The 17,681-nt window shown below is 41.3% G+C and overlaps 1 protein-coding gene across 2 annotated transcripts in view; it reads right to left on the reverse strand.

Moving 5' to 3' along the window:
- Window positions 1-17,681, reverse strand: part of LOC109896499 (phospholipid-transporting ATPase ABCA1-like) — a 296,174-nt gene that overhangs the window by 103,786 nt on the left and 174,707 nt on the right. For both annotated transcript variants that reach the window (XM_031832341.1, XM_031832340.1), the window contains 3 exons: window positions 11,570-11,697; window positions 4,928-5,029; window positions 3,085-3,274 (listed from right to left, as the gene is read on the reverse strand). In XM_031832341.1, the coding sequence (XP_031688201.1) occupies window positions 3,085-3,274; window positions 4,928-5,029; window positions 11,570-11,697 (420 nt within the window). The remainder of the gene's footprint in view (window positions 1-3,084; window positions 3,275-4,927; window positions 5,030-11,569; window positions 11,698-17,681) is intronic.

A 17,681-nucleotide genomic window follows, 5' to 3' on the forward strand; every position in this document is an offset into this window, starting at 1 on the left:
TTTTTCTCCTGAAAAGCCAACAGTTCCTCTTTGCCAAGACTTTGTCAAACATCCCAATTAGCCATCTTACAAGAATGAGGCTTTTACAGTCAAACATCTCAATTTTCATTCCAAGATGATGCGGGTACTTCAGAACAAGAGGCCAAGCAGAATAAAAACACACCTCCCTCACCAGCTACAGAGAACCAAATGATCTCATATTTCTCAGACTGTGCTTTTGGATACTTGTTTGCAAACTGGGTAAGTACTACATCCGTCTCTCTGACATTTAACTTCCACTGAGGGGGAAAAAAGGGGAATAAACGGAGGAACAGTCGCTGTCGAAAAGCCAACGCGTTGGCACCACACCTTCGCTTAGCGCTGCTGGCTTAAAGTGTCACTCCTTACTCCTCTGTCATGGTTGATGTCATTTCATACATCTACCGTATTTGATTTCTCACCCCTATTTTCGGTTTTGATCAACTGAATTTACCATCCAGGTGGGTGATGAACTATGTCGACCACTCAACATCGGCTGTAACCTCACATCAAATCAACCACCAGAACCTCCTCACCAGTACGGTGTTGATGCTCCCTCTCAAGGAGTACATAGTATCTCTCCCAGCTGGTATATGGACAGGCACATGATGTAGCTGGCAATACAAAGTCCCAGAATCACGTGAAGGTCATGTCTGTCACATCCAGAGTGTTTATCTGTCGATGAATGTGTCTTGAAAAGCATGACTGAAATAATTGGTTTTAGTTTTTGTTTGCAAATGTGGGATATTGACTTTCGATTCACATGTTCCTAAGCCACCAGAGAAAAAAGTCAAATAATCAGTCAATTAAATCACTGGGTACTGTATAACAACAGTTTAACAACTGTATAACAAAATGTTGCTTTTAGTGGTTTTGATCGTTTGCGGCAAAGCTCTATAGGTTATTATAACTTGTGTGCGTAAGTATAACCAGGAGTGATATCATTAACTTCTTTAAATCAAGCTTAATTTAATTAACTGGTGTTTGTCATTTCAATTCAACCTGTTGCTAGAGTGCAACATATTTTCTTATAACATTGTTTATTTCCTGAAACCCAATAGAACAGAAAATGCTCATCTCAAGACATGAATGATTGTTACAAGCCAAGCATGAACCACCCTAGAAAGTAACAAAAAGCATTTCGTCTGTCTACCTATTTCCCTCTATATTGGACTTTTATCTATCAGTCTATGGTGGGTACATTACCAAGATCACTTGGCTCACTCAGACTCTCATCTCTCTCTTTCTCTCTCATCTCACATTCCTTAAATAATAATCCAGAATTCACCCACTGAGAACACACCTTGTGTAAACACCAAAAGCCATTTCCACTAAAAGCTAGAATACACCAGTTCCCGTCCATCAATTTTGTATCGTTTTCAATATCATTCAAGGTATTGGAGTATTAGAATGGTATTTCCTATTCAAGTCAATGTTTGTTGATGTGGATTCTGTTCGATTAGATAGATTCAAGTTGTTAAACATCATAGCACAATTGAAAGATATATGGTGTGTAGAAATTCAAAGAGGGTGGCCAGCAGGGATAGGTGGAATGGGCTGAGGGGAGCTGAGGGTTGGGATGTGGAATTGGAGGCAAGTGGGAGTGGAGCTGCTGGGCGGGGCATAGAATGATGGTCAAAAAATAAAGTCAAAATAAAACAATACAAAAAGTATATTTGAATAAAACTGAGTGGCAACGTTGTTACATCTAATGCTTGCCTGCCTGAGGCTGATGCCATACAGGTGTTTGTATGCATGTACACATGCATATACACACACACTCATTCAAAAGCACACACGTGCATATACACGGACATACACACACATACACACATGTAAATACATACACGCAGTCAAACCAATTCAGTTGGCCTTGCTATTATGATTTTTGTTGTCCTTGATGACTTTTGTTTTTTTGCATTGCTGTTTACTATTTTCCTTTGTCTTTTTTCTCTTTTGTTCATTTTGTTGGAGCATGTGGGTGGGGAGGAGGATCTCAGATGATTGGGGGGCAGCTCTCGGGGAACTGTGTGTGTGTGTGTGGGGGGGGGGGGGGGGGAGCCCACTCATTCCTCTCAGCATGCCCAGTGACCAGCGGGGCCACCCACCTCATTGATCACAGTCAGGTTTAAGACTCAATGGGGTCCTGCATTTGGCCATGTATGTTGTTAGGGTAATGGCTTATAAAACATTGCCTTTGATTTCCAAGAGACACACAGGGAAATCCCAGGCCTTGGAAGTTATAGGGGAGGGGTCGGACATCTGCAAGCTCAGCGCTAACCTGCACCCACTCTCCAAGAGGGGTTGGCTAAAAGGGATGATCTGAGAGAGGTCAGAGTTCAAAGGATGCCAGAAAAAGAGTAGTGCGACATTATCTCAACATACATTTTTTTCTTAAGACCAGCCCTAAGGCTATTGAGGAAGACATGAGACAATAGTAACATGGATACAATAAAGCTGTCTAACTTCAATGGTTACATTGTCCCAGCTGGACATCCATGTTTAGCTGGATATATACACTCTAGCTGACCCTGGTAAAGTAGTTAATGTGGTTAATGGTCATGTAATATCCTGGTTCTGGTTCCATTAGTGGATCCACTAATTGGATGGATTGATTTGTAAGGTGGATCCATCATGGAGGGGATATAGAGTAAAGTATAGCATGCAATAAGTATTATCCATTGTAATGGGATACTTTGGTAAACATGCTTTCACAATAAAAACTTTGGAGGCGAAGATGATAACTTCAATTTCAGACACCTACATTGCCATTGCAGGACTGTAGATACAGCGCACACTGAATCAACTATGTTACACTTCACCCTCCTTTGACCTCCCCCTCACTGCACCTGGGTCACTGCACCAATTTGACCATCTGGAGTTTGAAGCCTGCTCTTTTAGCTGGCAGAGCTAAAAGCTTAAGCATTAGTTCGGGGCGCTAATACAAGTCTTCAGGTCCAACACAGGTTGCCATGTTAAACACACATTTCAGGCCAGAGGTCAAGTATTTCTATTGGAAACCATTATGTTACAAGCAGACCTGGGGTTGACAGATTGTGGACTAACCTGAGGGGGAGGCAGCCCCCCGGCTCCAGGTGGGCAATCTGGCAGCATGATAGTCTTTTGAGGAGTGCTGCACTGGCAGTTAGGGGAAGGGTTGGCCATGCTCCAGGTCCCGTTGATTAAGATGTTGTTGATAGAGGGTTCCACTGAGGGAGTGGTCCATTTAGAATCAATGGGGACACACGGGAGATTCCTGGAGAAAGGGGGGTGGGGGTGATGATGGTGATGAAGATGATGATGAAGATGACTAACCATGAGAATCAAAACAGGAAATATCATGCCTTGGCAGGGGATTTCTCAACAGTTATCATCAGAAAGACATAACATTCAAATTCAAGCATGTATACAGTACACCTACTTACACAGTTTTAGAATACCTGTTTAAGTCTAGCTCTTTTTAAACGTAGCGTCGCTCTCTAATGAAAACCTTTTTATTTTGTATTGAACGCAGTCACTCCACTCAATGTACTCTGAACATTCCATGACTCTAGGAAAATAGCTCCTGAAGGTCCATAAAAGTTTCACTGTATGCTCGTTAATGGGAAAATATGGATTCTTTTTTTCAATTTACTGAAACATTTCTGTTTTGGAGATGAGAGGTTTTCATTCGTCAGCAACGGTAGATGAAAAATGACGTTGTCAACACAACTACAGCATAGAAGTCTCCTTATCTAAAACAGGGAGGCACGGTAAGTGTTGTTAGTGCGCCGGCTGAAGAGTTAGGGAAGCAGAACAGCTTGATAAAGCATGTTGAACATGATCGGGCTTGACAGAGAGGAGATGGAGCAGTTATGAGATATCAGGTTCACTTACTATTGACAATCTTATTCCAACCCCCTAACCGTAAAACAAGGCAAATCTGCACAATCCCAAAAAACACTCACCTCCGAGAACCTCAGAACGACTGAATGAATATATCAAATAAATTGTGCTAAATAACTTAGAATGATGCCGTAAACGTGTATTGTTTCATCTCAACCATATACGATACCGTGTATATGCCTTCGGTTGTACGCAATCGATATTTAGGATTTATTCGATGGTTTTCTTCACTGCATGGATATTGTGTCAGAACATGTAAGAATAAAACGGAATGTAGTCTCTTGAGGAATTATCCTGCATGAGATACGCAACTTCAGATTTTATCAAAACAAAAATGTTTCCAAATCGACCAGGTTCAGCTTCAGATTTGGTGAAAACAAAATTTGAATTGATTTATTGAGGTAAAAAAATGTGCCAATGGGGGAGATGTTTGCCCAATTCCATATTGACACCTACCCCCTACCCTGCATGCACTTTTGAGATCTGAAATCATTGGATACGAGTATCTGTCCACGTGCTAAGTGTTGCTTGTCACATGTTGCTCTGTATGCACTTATTGTCTGTCTGCATTTGTCTTTTTAAGTGTTTTGAATAACCTGCCCAGGGACTATGTTAGAAAATGTTCCAGATGGCTAAAACATTCACTCCTGAAATTTGGATTCATGTGCATTGTCCCTGCAAAAATAAATGTAATAAAGTAAAGTAAACAATGTGGGGACATTTGCACCAAGCATTTCAGAGGGTAACCATATCCAATTGAATCTCCCTTTCCATTTCCATCTCCACAAATGCAGAGGGGGGTCTGGGCTAGCTAGAGGACGATTTGGGCCTATATGGCATACAACTAATAAACACTTGAACAACACTTTATCAAATTTGATTATGTGCTTTGCACCCTTCTCCACTGTTCAAAATTGAGAACTTTATGGGCAATCTAGCAGGAGAAACACTGCAAACAAAACATATGCAGTAATAACATGGAGGGAGGGAGAGGTGTGTCAAAATGGCCGCTGGTCATACTCACGGTATAGGGTTGTTAGCCATGCAGCGAGTCCCAAACCCAGGATTATTCACCAAAGAGTCCACCACTTGAGCAACCTCTGTATTATTTGGCGGTCCATCATTGCTGTAATGAAATTGGACCTTGTTAGTTAGACTCTAACACTATGCCTTACAGGAGGGCTAATTATCAACATAATCCAAAGCAATCATCTAATCTTTTAATTGCCCGCCATCTTGGAGAAATAAAACATCTCCAGTCCCCACAATAACAAACATTTCTCCGATCCCACATCTCAGCTTGATAAGGAACCAAGGGGTGGGTCTGCCGTTGACTGAAAAGCAAAATGAAGCATTGTGGCTGTAAGAGCCGAATGTCAGGCAGTCCATGCTCAAAACAGTTGACCAAGTCAAATCAAAATGCATTTGTCACATGCGCCGATTACAACAGGTGTAGACTTTACCGTGAAATGTTTACAAGCCCTTAACCAACAATGAGTGTGAAGTAAAAAAACTGATAAGTGAAAAATTGAAAATAAAATAAACAAATAATTAAACAGCAGCAGTAAAATAACAAGAGAGGCTATATACAGGGGGTAGTGGTAAAGAGTCAAAGTGCGGGGGCACCGGTTAGTCGAGGTAATATGTACATGTAGAGTTAAAGTTACTATGCATTGATTATAAACAGAGAGTAGCAGCAGCGTAAAAGAGGGGTCTGGTTAGCCCTTTGATTAGCTGTTCAGGACTCTTATGGCTTGTGGGTAGAATACAAAGCCTTTTAGACCTAGGCTTAGCGCTCTGGTACCGCTTGCCGTGCGGTAGCAGAGAGAACAGTCTATGACTAGGGTGGTTGGAGTCTGGCAATTTTTAGGGCCTTCCTCTGACACCGCCTGGTATAGCGGTCCTGGATGGCAGGAAGCTTGGCCCCAGTGATGTACTTGACCGTACGCTCTGTAGTGCCTTGTGGTCGGAGGCTGAGCAGTTGCCATACCAGGCAGTGACGCAACCAGCCAGGATGCTCTCGATGGTGCAGCCTTAGAACCTTTTGAGGATCTGAGGACCCATGTCAAATCTTTTCAGTCTCCTGAGAGGGAATAGTCTTTGTCGTGCCCTCTTCACGACTGTCAGTGTGTTTGGACCATGATAGTTTGTTGGTGATGTGGACACCAAGGAACTTGAAGCTCTCAACCTGTTCCACAGGGAGTACAGGAGGGGACTGAGCACGCACCCATGAGGGGCCCTCTTGTTAAGGATCAGTGTGGCGGGTGTGTTGTTCCCTACCCTTACCACCTGGGGGCGGACAACCAGGAAGTCCGGGATCCAGTTGCAGAGGGAGATGTTTAGTCCCATGGTCCTTAGCTTAGGGCTTTGAGGGCACTATGGTGTTGAAAGCTGGGCTGTAGTCAATGAATGGCATTCTCACTTAAGTGTTCCTTTTGTCCAGGTCAGTCAGGGACTGGTTTGAGTGCAAATGAGATTGCATCAAGTGAGGATCTGTTTGGGCGATATGTAAATTGGAGTGGGTCTAGGGTTTCTGGGATAATGGTGTTGATGAGAGCCATGACCAGCCTTTCAAAGCACTTCAAGGCTACATACGTGAGTGCTACGTGTCGGTAGTCATTTAAACAGGTTACCTTATTGTTATTGGCCTGTAGCTTATTGTTATTGGCCACAGGGACTATGGTGGTCTGCTTGAAACCTGTTGATATTACAGACTCAGTCAGGGACTGGTTGAAAATGTCAGTGAAGACACTTGCCAGTTGGTCAGCGCATGCTCGGTGTACACGTCCTGGTAATACATTTGGCACTGCGGCCTTGTGAATGTTGACCTGTTTCAAGGTCTTACTCACATTGGCTATGGAGAGCATGATCACACAGTCGTCCAGAACAGCTAGTGCTCTCATGCATGTTGCTTGCCTCGATGCGAGCATACAAGTAATTTAGCTCATCTGGTAGGTTTGTGTCACTGGGCAGCTCGCGGCTGTGCTTCCCTTTGTAATCTGTAATAGTTTGCAAGTCCTGCCACATCCGATGAGCGTCGAGGCTGGTGTAGTACAATTCAATCTTAGTCCTGTATTGATGCTTTGCCTGTTTGATGGTTTGTTGGAGGGTATAGCAGGATTTATTATGAGTTTCCGGGTTAGAGTCCCACTCTTTGAAAGCGGCATCTCTACCCTTTAGCTCAGTGCAGATGTTGCCTGTAATCCATGGCTTCTGATTGGGATATGTATGTACTGTCACTGTGGGGACAACGTCGTCGATGCACCTATTGATGAGGCTGATGACTGAGGTGGTATACTCCTCAATGCCATTGGATGAATCCCAGAACCTATTCCAGTCTGTGCTAGCAAAACAGTCCTGTAGCTTAGCATCTCCTTCATCTGACCACTTTCTTATTGACCGAGTCACTGGTGCTTCCTGCTTTAGATTTTGCTTGTAAGCAGGAATCAGGGGGATAGAATTATGGGCATATTTGTCAAATGGAGGGTGAGGGAGAGCTTTGTACACGTCTCTGTGTGTGGAGTAAAGGTGGTCTAGAGTTTTTTTCCCTCTGGTTGTACATTTAACATGCTGGTAGAGATTAGGTAAAACGGATTTGAGTTTCCCTGCATTAAAGTCCCCAGCCACTAGGAGCATTTTCCTGTTTGCCTATGGCCGTATACAGCTCATTGAGTGCGGTCTTAGTGCCAGCATCGGCCTGCGGTGGTATATAGACAGCTACGAAAAATATAGATGTAAATTCTCTTGGTAGATAGTGTAGTCTACAGCTTATCATGAGATACTCTTGCTAGGGCGAGCAAAACCTTTGGACTTCCTTAGATTTCATGCACCAGTTTTTGTTTACAAATATACACAGGCCATCGCCCCTTGTCTTACCAGAGGCTGCTGTTCTATCCTGACGAAAAAGCTTAACACCCGCCAGCTATATGTTAATCATGTCGTCGTTCAGCCATAACTCGGTGAAACATAATATATTACAGTTTTTAATGTCCCGTTGGTAGGGTATATACGTGCTCGTAGTTCGTCTATTTTATTATCAATTGATTGTACGTTGGCTAACAGGACCGATGGTAAAGGTAGATTACCCTCTCGGCGACGGATCCTTACAAGGCACCCGGACCGTCGTCCACCTTATCTCTGCCTTTTCCTCCTGCAAATGACAGGGATGAGGGCCATGTCGGCGTCCGAAGTAAATCCTTCCCATCCAACTCGTCGAAGAAGAAGAATTCCTCCAGTACGTGGTGAGTAATCGCTGCCCTGATATCAAGAAGCTCTTTTTGGTCATAAGACACGGTGGCAGAAACATTATGTACAAAATAAGTTACAAATAACGCAAAAAAACATACACAATAGCACAATTGGTTACGGGAGCGTAAAATGGCAGCCATCTCCTTCGGCATCATTAGTTCTATCCTGGTGGAACTTTGGGGGTTTAAGTTACTGGACTAGATACTGTAATCGGGATTTGATTAGGTCACTAAGGGCTTGGCTCACTGAATCAACCAAGATTAGGAGGATGGGTATATTTACAGTATTTCCATCACCAGAGAGAGAAATTGGCCAAAAGGAAATTAGATCAACAGGAGTGTATATTGTATTGTTTTATTTAAAGTAGTACAAGATACCCAGCTAACATGCAACCGTGATTAGTGTAATGAAGGATGACAGAGTAATAATTTTAGGGCACTGGCATTTTGTTGAGAACATTACATTTCCAAATGAAAACATACCACTTAGCAGGTGTGGATGAGAAAAGCTCTTGGCATTCTGAATGGAGCAAATGTCAACATAACATAAACTCTGTGTGTGTGTGTGTGTGCGTGCGTGTGCGCTCGCGTGCGCGCGTGTGTGTGTATATATGTGTGGTGTGTGTGTGCACGTGTGCATACAGTATGCTCCATCTGTTTGTTTACATCAGAGCACTCTACGGTACTTATGTGCCTGGAGGGAAAACAGACAGTTTACAAATCAATGTATACACAAACTCTGCTCTTTATCTTGGCTCTAAAAACACAGCATTTCATAAAGATCATAACTAGGGTCCAGCGTGGTGACTGCTGGCCAATGGGATTAGTACAACGTTTATAGGCTCATTTATCTCTCATGAAGGTCAGTCTAAAGTATATAATTTCCTCCGCCATAAGCGAGGAGAGAAATCGAAGTGGTTGATTGCAAAAATGGATTATGCTCAGCCATCTGTTTTACCATTAATGATAGTTGGGAATATGTCCCAAATAGCACCCTATTCCCTTACAGTGATCTATTTTTGACCAGGGCAGTACACTATATTTGGAATAGGGTGTGATTTGGGACACAAACTGGGATGAACAATTATTCAAGGTAACAAGACTATTGGGGGGACAGAATGAACACAGAGACACACTAGAACTAATCTTAGGTTAATCTTGGTTTATGTACTGAAAGAGAAAATCTTACAGTAGTAGTAATAGTCAATTTAGATGCAATGAATTAGAACAAATAATGCAGATCTGAGTGTTGTAATACTAATGTAGCCGACGCCCACTCTCTGAAATAAAATATGGCTATTTATTGAAGAGGCATAATGCTCTGGCAGGAAATATGTGTTTCCTTGAGTGTAAAATAAAGTGGTTGCTTTCTCGTAAGACTGCCTTGGAAGAAAGAATGGTTTCTCATCATTACTTTGGTTGTATAACCTCCACTCCATGTCAGATGGATTAACTTTAACTTAAATATCATGGAGTAGGGATCAGATTGCACATTCAACTCACTCCTTTCAACTCCCCTCTCATCTGAGAGACGCATTGTATGGATATCACATTTTTAAAGAAATTAAGTCTTAAGAATATTTTGTTCATGGGACAAGCCTAATCATGTTTATGTTTGAATCGAAAAGTGTCATCAATGTTCGACCATACTGTTCAAATACTCCATTATTAAGGGATATGAAGTTGCATTAAATTGCACGGCATAGACATGATGTTATTCATGTTCATTTTAAACATTAGGAGCATAACAATTGCTTTTTAAACCAGCCGTTTTAACCTGAATTTGCCAAATTTCCAGGGCACGTTTAATTGACATTGACTATTTTAGCTGGAGCTTGTACTATATACTCTCTCTGTCTGTATAGAACAGGATCGAGCCTGTTGTGGCTTTTCCAGACATCACAAAGGGAAGTGTCTTAAAATAATTCACGGGGAAGACTATGTGCAGTAATTGACCACAGACAATGTCAGAGAAGTGAAAAAACTTCAGCTTGCTAATGGTGACACATACCAAGGCTAGTTTCTGGTTGTTCTGATGAACATAACATAAACTCTGTGTGTGTAACAATTGCAGTTAAGACTCACTGCCTTTAGTCTAACTTCAACTAAGAAGGTGAAACTCTAGCCAGAGAAAAAGGCATATACCCGCAATTGCCATAGCAACCATTTAAATAGTTAGGTGGAGTCACTGCTATGAGTCTCTCGTCCCTCAACTGACAGTGCAGGCGGAATCATTGCGATATCAGACATAAGACAATGCTAAGAAGGTGAATCTCTAGACAGGAAAAAAAAACATACCTGTGATTTCCATAGCAACATGCTAGAAGCCTGATAGTTCTGTTTAAACCGTCCAACTGGATCAATCTATTACAATGATCTCCCCTGAATAAAATAAGCAAACCTCCGTAGAATATCAATGAGCAGGAGGAGGGATTTTTCACATTACTTCTATTTATTTTAATGTATTTTATAAGCAAACCCCAAAATGCAATGCAAGAAATTCTCAAAAAATATCTGTGTTACTGTAAGTATAAAAAACAACTTGCCAATATGTTACAGTATGCATAGAATATATATGGTGTCCATATTAGGACAGCCTCAATCTCAGCAGAAAATAAATCCAGTTTAGATTGAGGGTGTCCTTGTATAGACACTGTAAATATAAGTGTTTTTCTGTGACACTTAAACAAGGATGAAAAAACCCATTGTTAAACCAGCTATGCAACTGATTCCACCATTTTCCGTCCATCTACACCAGAGCTCAGATGGCATCCTTAAAAGTGTGTACAATTAATTATGCCTTGACATCTGGGATTCAACTTAGTGTTACTGTGAGTGAATGTATATCTTCTGTCCATCAAATGGGCAGCTATAGGTCTCCTCATGAGATTAATACAAATTTAACTTTATTTCTTTGACAGATTATGCGAGTCAGAGCTCAAACATTGGATCCTGACATGTACTTCCATGTCAATGCCGAAGCCAGATTATTACCCAGTCAGTTTGAACACTGCTCCACTGCTCTCTACTCTCCCCCAGAAAGACAGTAAACCTCAGTGCCAAATATCACCATATTGGTGCACTATATACAGAATAGGGTGGCATTGGGGACACAGTCAAATTCATTCCAATATGCCAAAGTCTTCCCCAAAAAATGTCCCTACAAACATTGGTACTAGGAGCGGTCCACCTCCATCACCTATGTGGTTTCTGCATTCAGATAAACAGTATGCCCATTATTCTTAACATCATAGTAGAATGACTTTATATTTTTTTATAATTCTTTCTATCTGTCCTGCTCAGGTTACCCTGCTGAGTTTGCTACGTTTACACAAATGCAATACAAATCTCAGCATATTCACCTGTACTGATAAAGGTGTGATTATAAAGTCAGAGAGCATGATGTTTCAATGGCTCACCTGTAGAATGTCGTTTGGGGCAGCCCGTACATCCATGGCTGCAGCTCCAGATTAGGGTACTCAGCAAAAGGGGGAATGATGACGGAAAAGATGAGAGACAGGCAGACGAAGACAGCTGGCAGAATCACCTGTGTGACATTGACATGATATCAGAATCTGCTGCAAAATTACACTTCTTTGGAAATGCCTTTTTTAGGTATCCTATCCTGTGAAAACACTGTTACAGAAGGCCGATACAATATATAAGTTAATGACAATTACTGACTATCCACATAACTTTCTTATTTAACTAGGCAAGTCAGTTAAGAACAAATTCTTATTTACAATGACGGACTACCGGGGAACAGTGGGTTAACTGCCTTGTTCAGGGGCAGGATGACAGATTTTTACCTTGTCAGTTCGGGGATTCGATCCAGCAACCTTTCAGTTACTGGCCCAACGCTCTAACTACTAGACTACCTGCCGCCCTGTTACATGCATATCTTGTATACAGTATTCTAATCGGCTGGCGGGTACGAGCGTTGGACCAGTAACCGAAAGGTTGCTGGATCGAATGCCCGAGCTGACAAGTTAAAAATCTGTTGTTTTGCCCCTGAACAAGGTAATTAATCCACTGTTCCCTGGGCGCTAATGATGTGTACAGTATGTTAATTAAGGCAGCCCCCTGCACCTTTCTGATTCAGAGGGGTTGGGTTAACTGCGGAAGACACAGTTCAGTTGAAAGCATTCAGTTAAACAATTGACTAGGTATCCCCCTTTTTCTTGTAGTGGGATATCTAAAGTCATATGTGTTACAATACTACTTTCACCAGCCAACCAAATTTTCCCCGCAGAATCAGAAAAGGGGTGTAGTTTCATGTGTCCGACTGAGGCTCCCTTGAGGGAGCACTGAAGTGTTATTGCGCAATCCAATTAGCAAACGCTGGGAGCGATCGGGGATAAAGATAATAATTAGTCTTTTCACTTGTCATGTGCTTTCATCCAGAGTGGAACGTGATGTACTGGACTACATACTTACAATTCAATTCAAACTAAGTATCATTACCACAAATCTGCTATGGTGGGTTTGGCCTTGGAAAGAACAATGCATAAGCAGAAAATACCTAATCACTACTATACAGTATGGTGGTGGATCTTTGATGGTATGGGGCTATTCGGCTTCCACTGGTCCTGGGACACTTGTTAAGGTCAACGGCATCATGAACTTTACCAAGTATTTTGCCAAAAACCTGGCTGCCTCTGCCAGGAGGATGAAACTTGGCCGCAAGTGAATCTTCCAGCAACCTTTCAGTTACTGGCCCAACGCTCTAACTACTAGGCTACCTGCCGCCCTGTTACATGCATATCTTGTATACAGTATACTGTATACTAATCGGCTGGCGGGTACAAGATAACCCCAAGCACACATCAAAATTCACCCCATAAATTGCTTGAACATAAAATCAACATTTTGCAATGGCTATCTCGCCTTCCGGACTTGAACCCCATTGAAAACCTGTGGTTTGAATTGAAGAGCGCAGTCCATAAGCGCAGGCAAAGGATATCATGGATCTAGAAAGATTATGTGTGGAGGAATGGTGTAAGATCTCTCCCAATGTGTTTGTTCTCCAATCCCATAAAATGTTTTAGAATAATATAATTTCCCCATGTTTTTATCACTCAGCATATTCATTTTTATGTCTTTTTAACTCATCTTTACCAAGGGATCCAATCATTTTGGACCACACTGCATATAAATCGTGTGTGCATGTGGTGTATGATTGCATACATCTGTCTGTCTTGTGTCGTGCATTTGCATGTGCACGTGTGCTTGCGTAGGTGTGGAAGACACGGAGAGGTGAAATCATAACATCCAACGCTACTGTAGTAACATCACTCCACCCCTACCCCCATCCTCAGCCCCACCCTCTCCATTACAATCCACAATGAAAGTGATGCACACAATCAGACATGAGACCAAACGCTTTTATACCCTCGTCAATTATAATGCTTGCCGTTTACTTGTTTTGGCTGCCTTGCATGTCTAAAGAGTTTGATTAAACACTTTCAAACACTTGCTTTGTCAACTGCCGCCTCCTTAGGCATAATTCATTTTGCGCTGTTCTCTTTTCCTGCCACCACAGCATCCCCCCTTTTCTCTCCTCCATGTAAAATGTTCCCTTTTCATTTCCATTCTTGGAGCTGACAAAAAGGTCATAGACAGAATGGACAATATCTTTAATCTTTAAACACTTGTACTGCTAGATACTCCACTGAAGAGGGAGGTTTGCTGAACTTAATTAATTACATGCTGCAATTTCCGAAGCCCATTCATACAATACAAATGAAAAATGCTATATTTACCTCAGAGTTCTATGTAAATGCGGGCGCCGCTAAAATAATAGTCTGCGACAACTGAAAAGCCTCTAAATGAGATAATCCCGAACACACACACATTCTCTCAGACTGTAATTGTGTGTGGCATCTGGTAGTATTTCTTCTGTGAACACACGCCAAACAATAGAGAAAAGTCATTAAGTTCACAATGTGCTCCACAGACTACGAGTTTACCACACTCTCAAATTTGGTGAAACAAGGAAGATAATAATATTAAATGGGTACAAACACCAAAACGAAATTATAGTGTTTTTCAGATTCACTGTAAAAAAATAACTGATTCATTTTATTACATTTAATTTGAGGGCAGACTGGCTAGTTGGCATATTTGGTATTTGTTATTTTATTAGGATCCCCATTAGCTGTTGCAAAAGCAGAAGCTACTCTTCCTAGGGTCCACACAAAACATGAAACATAATAGAGAATGACATAATACAGAACAGCATTAGACAAGAACAACTCAAGGACAGAACTACACACAGTACATTTTTAAAAAGGCACACCTACATATCAATGCATACACACAAACTATCTATGTCAAATAGGGGAGCGGCATTGTGCCACGAGGTGTTTCTTTATCCGTCTTTTGAAACCAGGTTTGCTGTTTATTTGAGCAATATGAGATGGAAGGATGTTCCATGCAATAAGAGCTCTATATATTACTGTACATTTTCATGAATTTGTTCTGGATTTTGGGACTATGAAAAGACTCCTGGTGGCCTGTCTGGTGGGATAAGCGTGTGTGTAAGTTGACTTTGTAAACAATTTGGGATTTTCAACACATTAATATTTCTTATAAATAGAAGAAGTGTTGCAGTCAGTCTCTCGTCAACTCTTTGCCAAGAGAGACATGCATAGTATTTATATCAGTCCTCTGATTACAATTAAGAGCAAAATATGCCAAAATATGCTGCAGCTTAACAAGGTCTTTCCTTGCAGCACTGGACCATGCGACTGGACAATAATCAAGATTAGACAAAACTAGAGCCCACAGAACTTGCTTTTAGGAGTGTGGTTTCAAAAAAGCAGAGCATCTCTATATTATAGCTATACCTCTCCCCATCTTTGCAACCACTGAATCTATATGTTTTGACTATGACAGTTTACAATCTAAGGTAAAGTAATTTAGTCTCCTCAACTTGTTCAACAGCCACTCCATTCATTACCAGATTCAGCTGAGGTCTAGCACTTAAGGAATGATTTGTACCAGATACAATCTCTTAGTTTTAGAGATGTTCAGGACCAGTTTATTACTGGCCACCCATTCCAAAATAGACTGCAACTCTTTGTTAAGGCTTTCAGTGACTTCATTAGCTGTGGTTGCTGATGCGTATATGGTTGACTCATCAGCATACATGAACACACATACTTTGTTTAATGTCAGTGGCAGGTCATTGGTAAAAATAGAAAAGAGTAGAGGCCCTAGAGATCTTCCCTGTGGTACACCACACTTTACATGTTTGACATTAGAAACACTTCCATTAAAGAAAACCCTTTGAGTTCTATTAGATAGATAGCTCTGAATCCACGATATGACAGAGGTTGAAAAGCCATAGCACCTAAGTTTTTTCAACAATAGGTTAGGGTCAATAATAGCAAAGGCTGCATTGAAATCAAACAGTACAGCTCCCACAATCTTCTTATTAGCAATTTCTTTCAACCAATCATCAGTCATTTGTGTCAGTGCAGTAAAGTCTGTTGTTAATTTGTTTAAAGAGAAATAGCATTGTATTTGGTCAAACATTTGTTTTTGTGAATCTACTAGCTTGCATATCCAATTACGTGAGAAAAGAACAGGGCCTGTGCGGTGCACATATTAGGTAGCACATGCTGCATCAGATATCCAAAAGAAAACTGCATCCAACATGCTAAATGCTAATCTTAAAATATCTGATGTAGCATATGTCCTAATATGTACACCGACCTACACATAAAACAGACCATCAACCATAGAGGTACAGTGCCTTGCGAAAGTATTCGCCCCCCTTGAACTTTGCGACCTTTTGCCACATTTCAGGCTTCAAACATAAAGATATAAAACTGTATTTTTTTGTGAAGAATCAACAACAAGTGGGACACAATCATGAAGTGGAATGACATTTATTGGATATTTCAAACTTTTTTAACAATCAAAATTATTCAGCCCCCTTAAGTTAATACTTTGTAGCGCCACCTTTTGCTGCGATTACAGCTGTAAGTCGCTTGGGGTATGTCTCTATCAGTTTTGCACATCGAGAGACTGAAATGTTTTCCCATTCCTCCTTGCAAAACAGCTCGAGCTCAGTGAGGTTGGATGGAGAGCATTTGTGAACAGCAGTTTTCAGTTCTTTCCACAGATTCTCGATTGGATTCAGGTCTGGATTTTGACTTGGCCATTCTAACACCTGGATATGTTTATTTTTGAACCATTCCATTGTAGATTTTGCTTTATGTTTTGGATCATTGTCTTGTTGGAAGACAAATCTTCGTCCCAGTCTCAGGTCTTTTGCAGACTCCATCAGGTTTTCTTCCAGAATGGTCCTGTATTTGGCTCCATCCATCTTCCCATCAATTTTAACCATCTTCCCTGTCCCTGCTGAAGAAAAGCAGGCCCAAACCACGATGCTGCCACCACCATGTTTGACAGTGGGGATAGTGTGTTCAGGGTGATGAGCTGTGTTGCTTTTACGCCAAACATAATGTTTTGCATTGTTGCCAAAAAGTTCAATTTTGGTTTCATCTGACCAGAGCACCTTCTTCCACATGTTTGGTGTGTCTCCCAGGTGGCTTGTGGCAAACTTTAAACGACACTTTTTATGGATATCTTTAAGAAATGGCTTTCTTCTTGCCACTCTTCCATAAAGGACAGATTTGTGCAATATACGACTGATTGTTGTCCTATGGACAAAGTCTCCCACCTCAGCTGTAGATCTCTGCAGTTCATCATGATCATGGGCCTCTTGGCTGCATCTCTGATCAGTCTTCTCCTTGTATGAGCTGAAAGTTTAGAGGGACGGCCAGGTCTTGGTAGATTTGCAGTGGTCTGATACTCCTTCCATTTCAATATTATCGCTTGCACAGTGCTCCTTGGGATGTTTAAAGCTTGGGAAATCTTTTTGTATCCAAATCCGGCTTTAAACTTCTTCACAACAGTATCTCAGATCTGCCTGGTGTGTTCCTTGTTCTTCATGATGCTCTCTGCGCTTTTAACGGACCTCTGAGACTATCACAGTGCAGGTGCATTTATACAGAGACTTGATTACACACAGGTGGATTGTATTTATCATCATTAGTCATTTAGGTCAACATTGGATCATTCAGAGATCCTCACCGAACTTCTGGAGAGAGTTTGCTGCACTGAAAGTAAAGGGGCTGAATAATTTTGCACGCCCAATTTTTCAGTTTTTGATTTGTTAAAAAAGTTTGAAATAAATGTCGTTCCACTTCATGATTGTGTCCCACTTGTTGTTGATTCTTCACAAAAAAATACAGTTTTATATCTTTATGTTGGAAGCCTGAAATGTGGCAAAAGGTCGCAAAGTTCAAGGGGGCCGAATACTTTCGCAAGGCACTGTATGTGATACACTATTAACTGTGTAATATTTCATTCTATGCCATCAACAGGGATTTTGATATGCATCATATTCATGCAAACATGTTCTCAATCCACCCTACCACTCACACTTGTCTTTCTTGCCAACACTGACTTGGCTTATAACAACTTTTATCAAGAAAAAAATGTACTTACTATGACTGT

Source organism: Oncorhynchus kisutch, linkage group LG9, assembly GCF_002021735.2.
Source record: "Oncorhynchus kisutch isolate 150728-3 linkage group LG9, Okis_V2, whole genome shotgun sequence".
Taxonomy (NCBI): domain Eukaryota; kingdom Metazoa; phylum Chordata; class Actinopteri; order Salmoniformes; family Salmonidae; genus Oncorhynchus; species Oncorhynchus kisutch.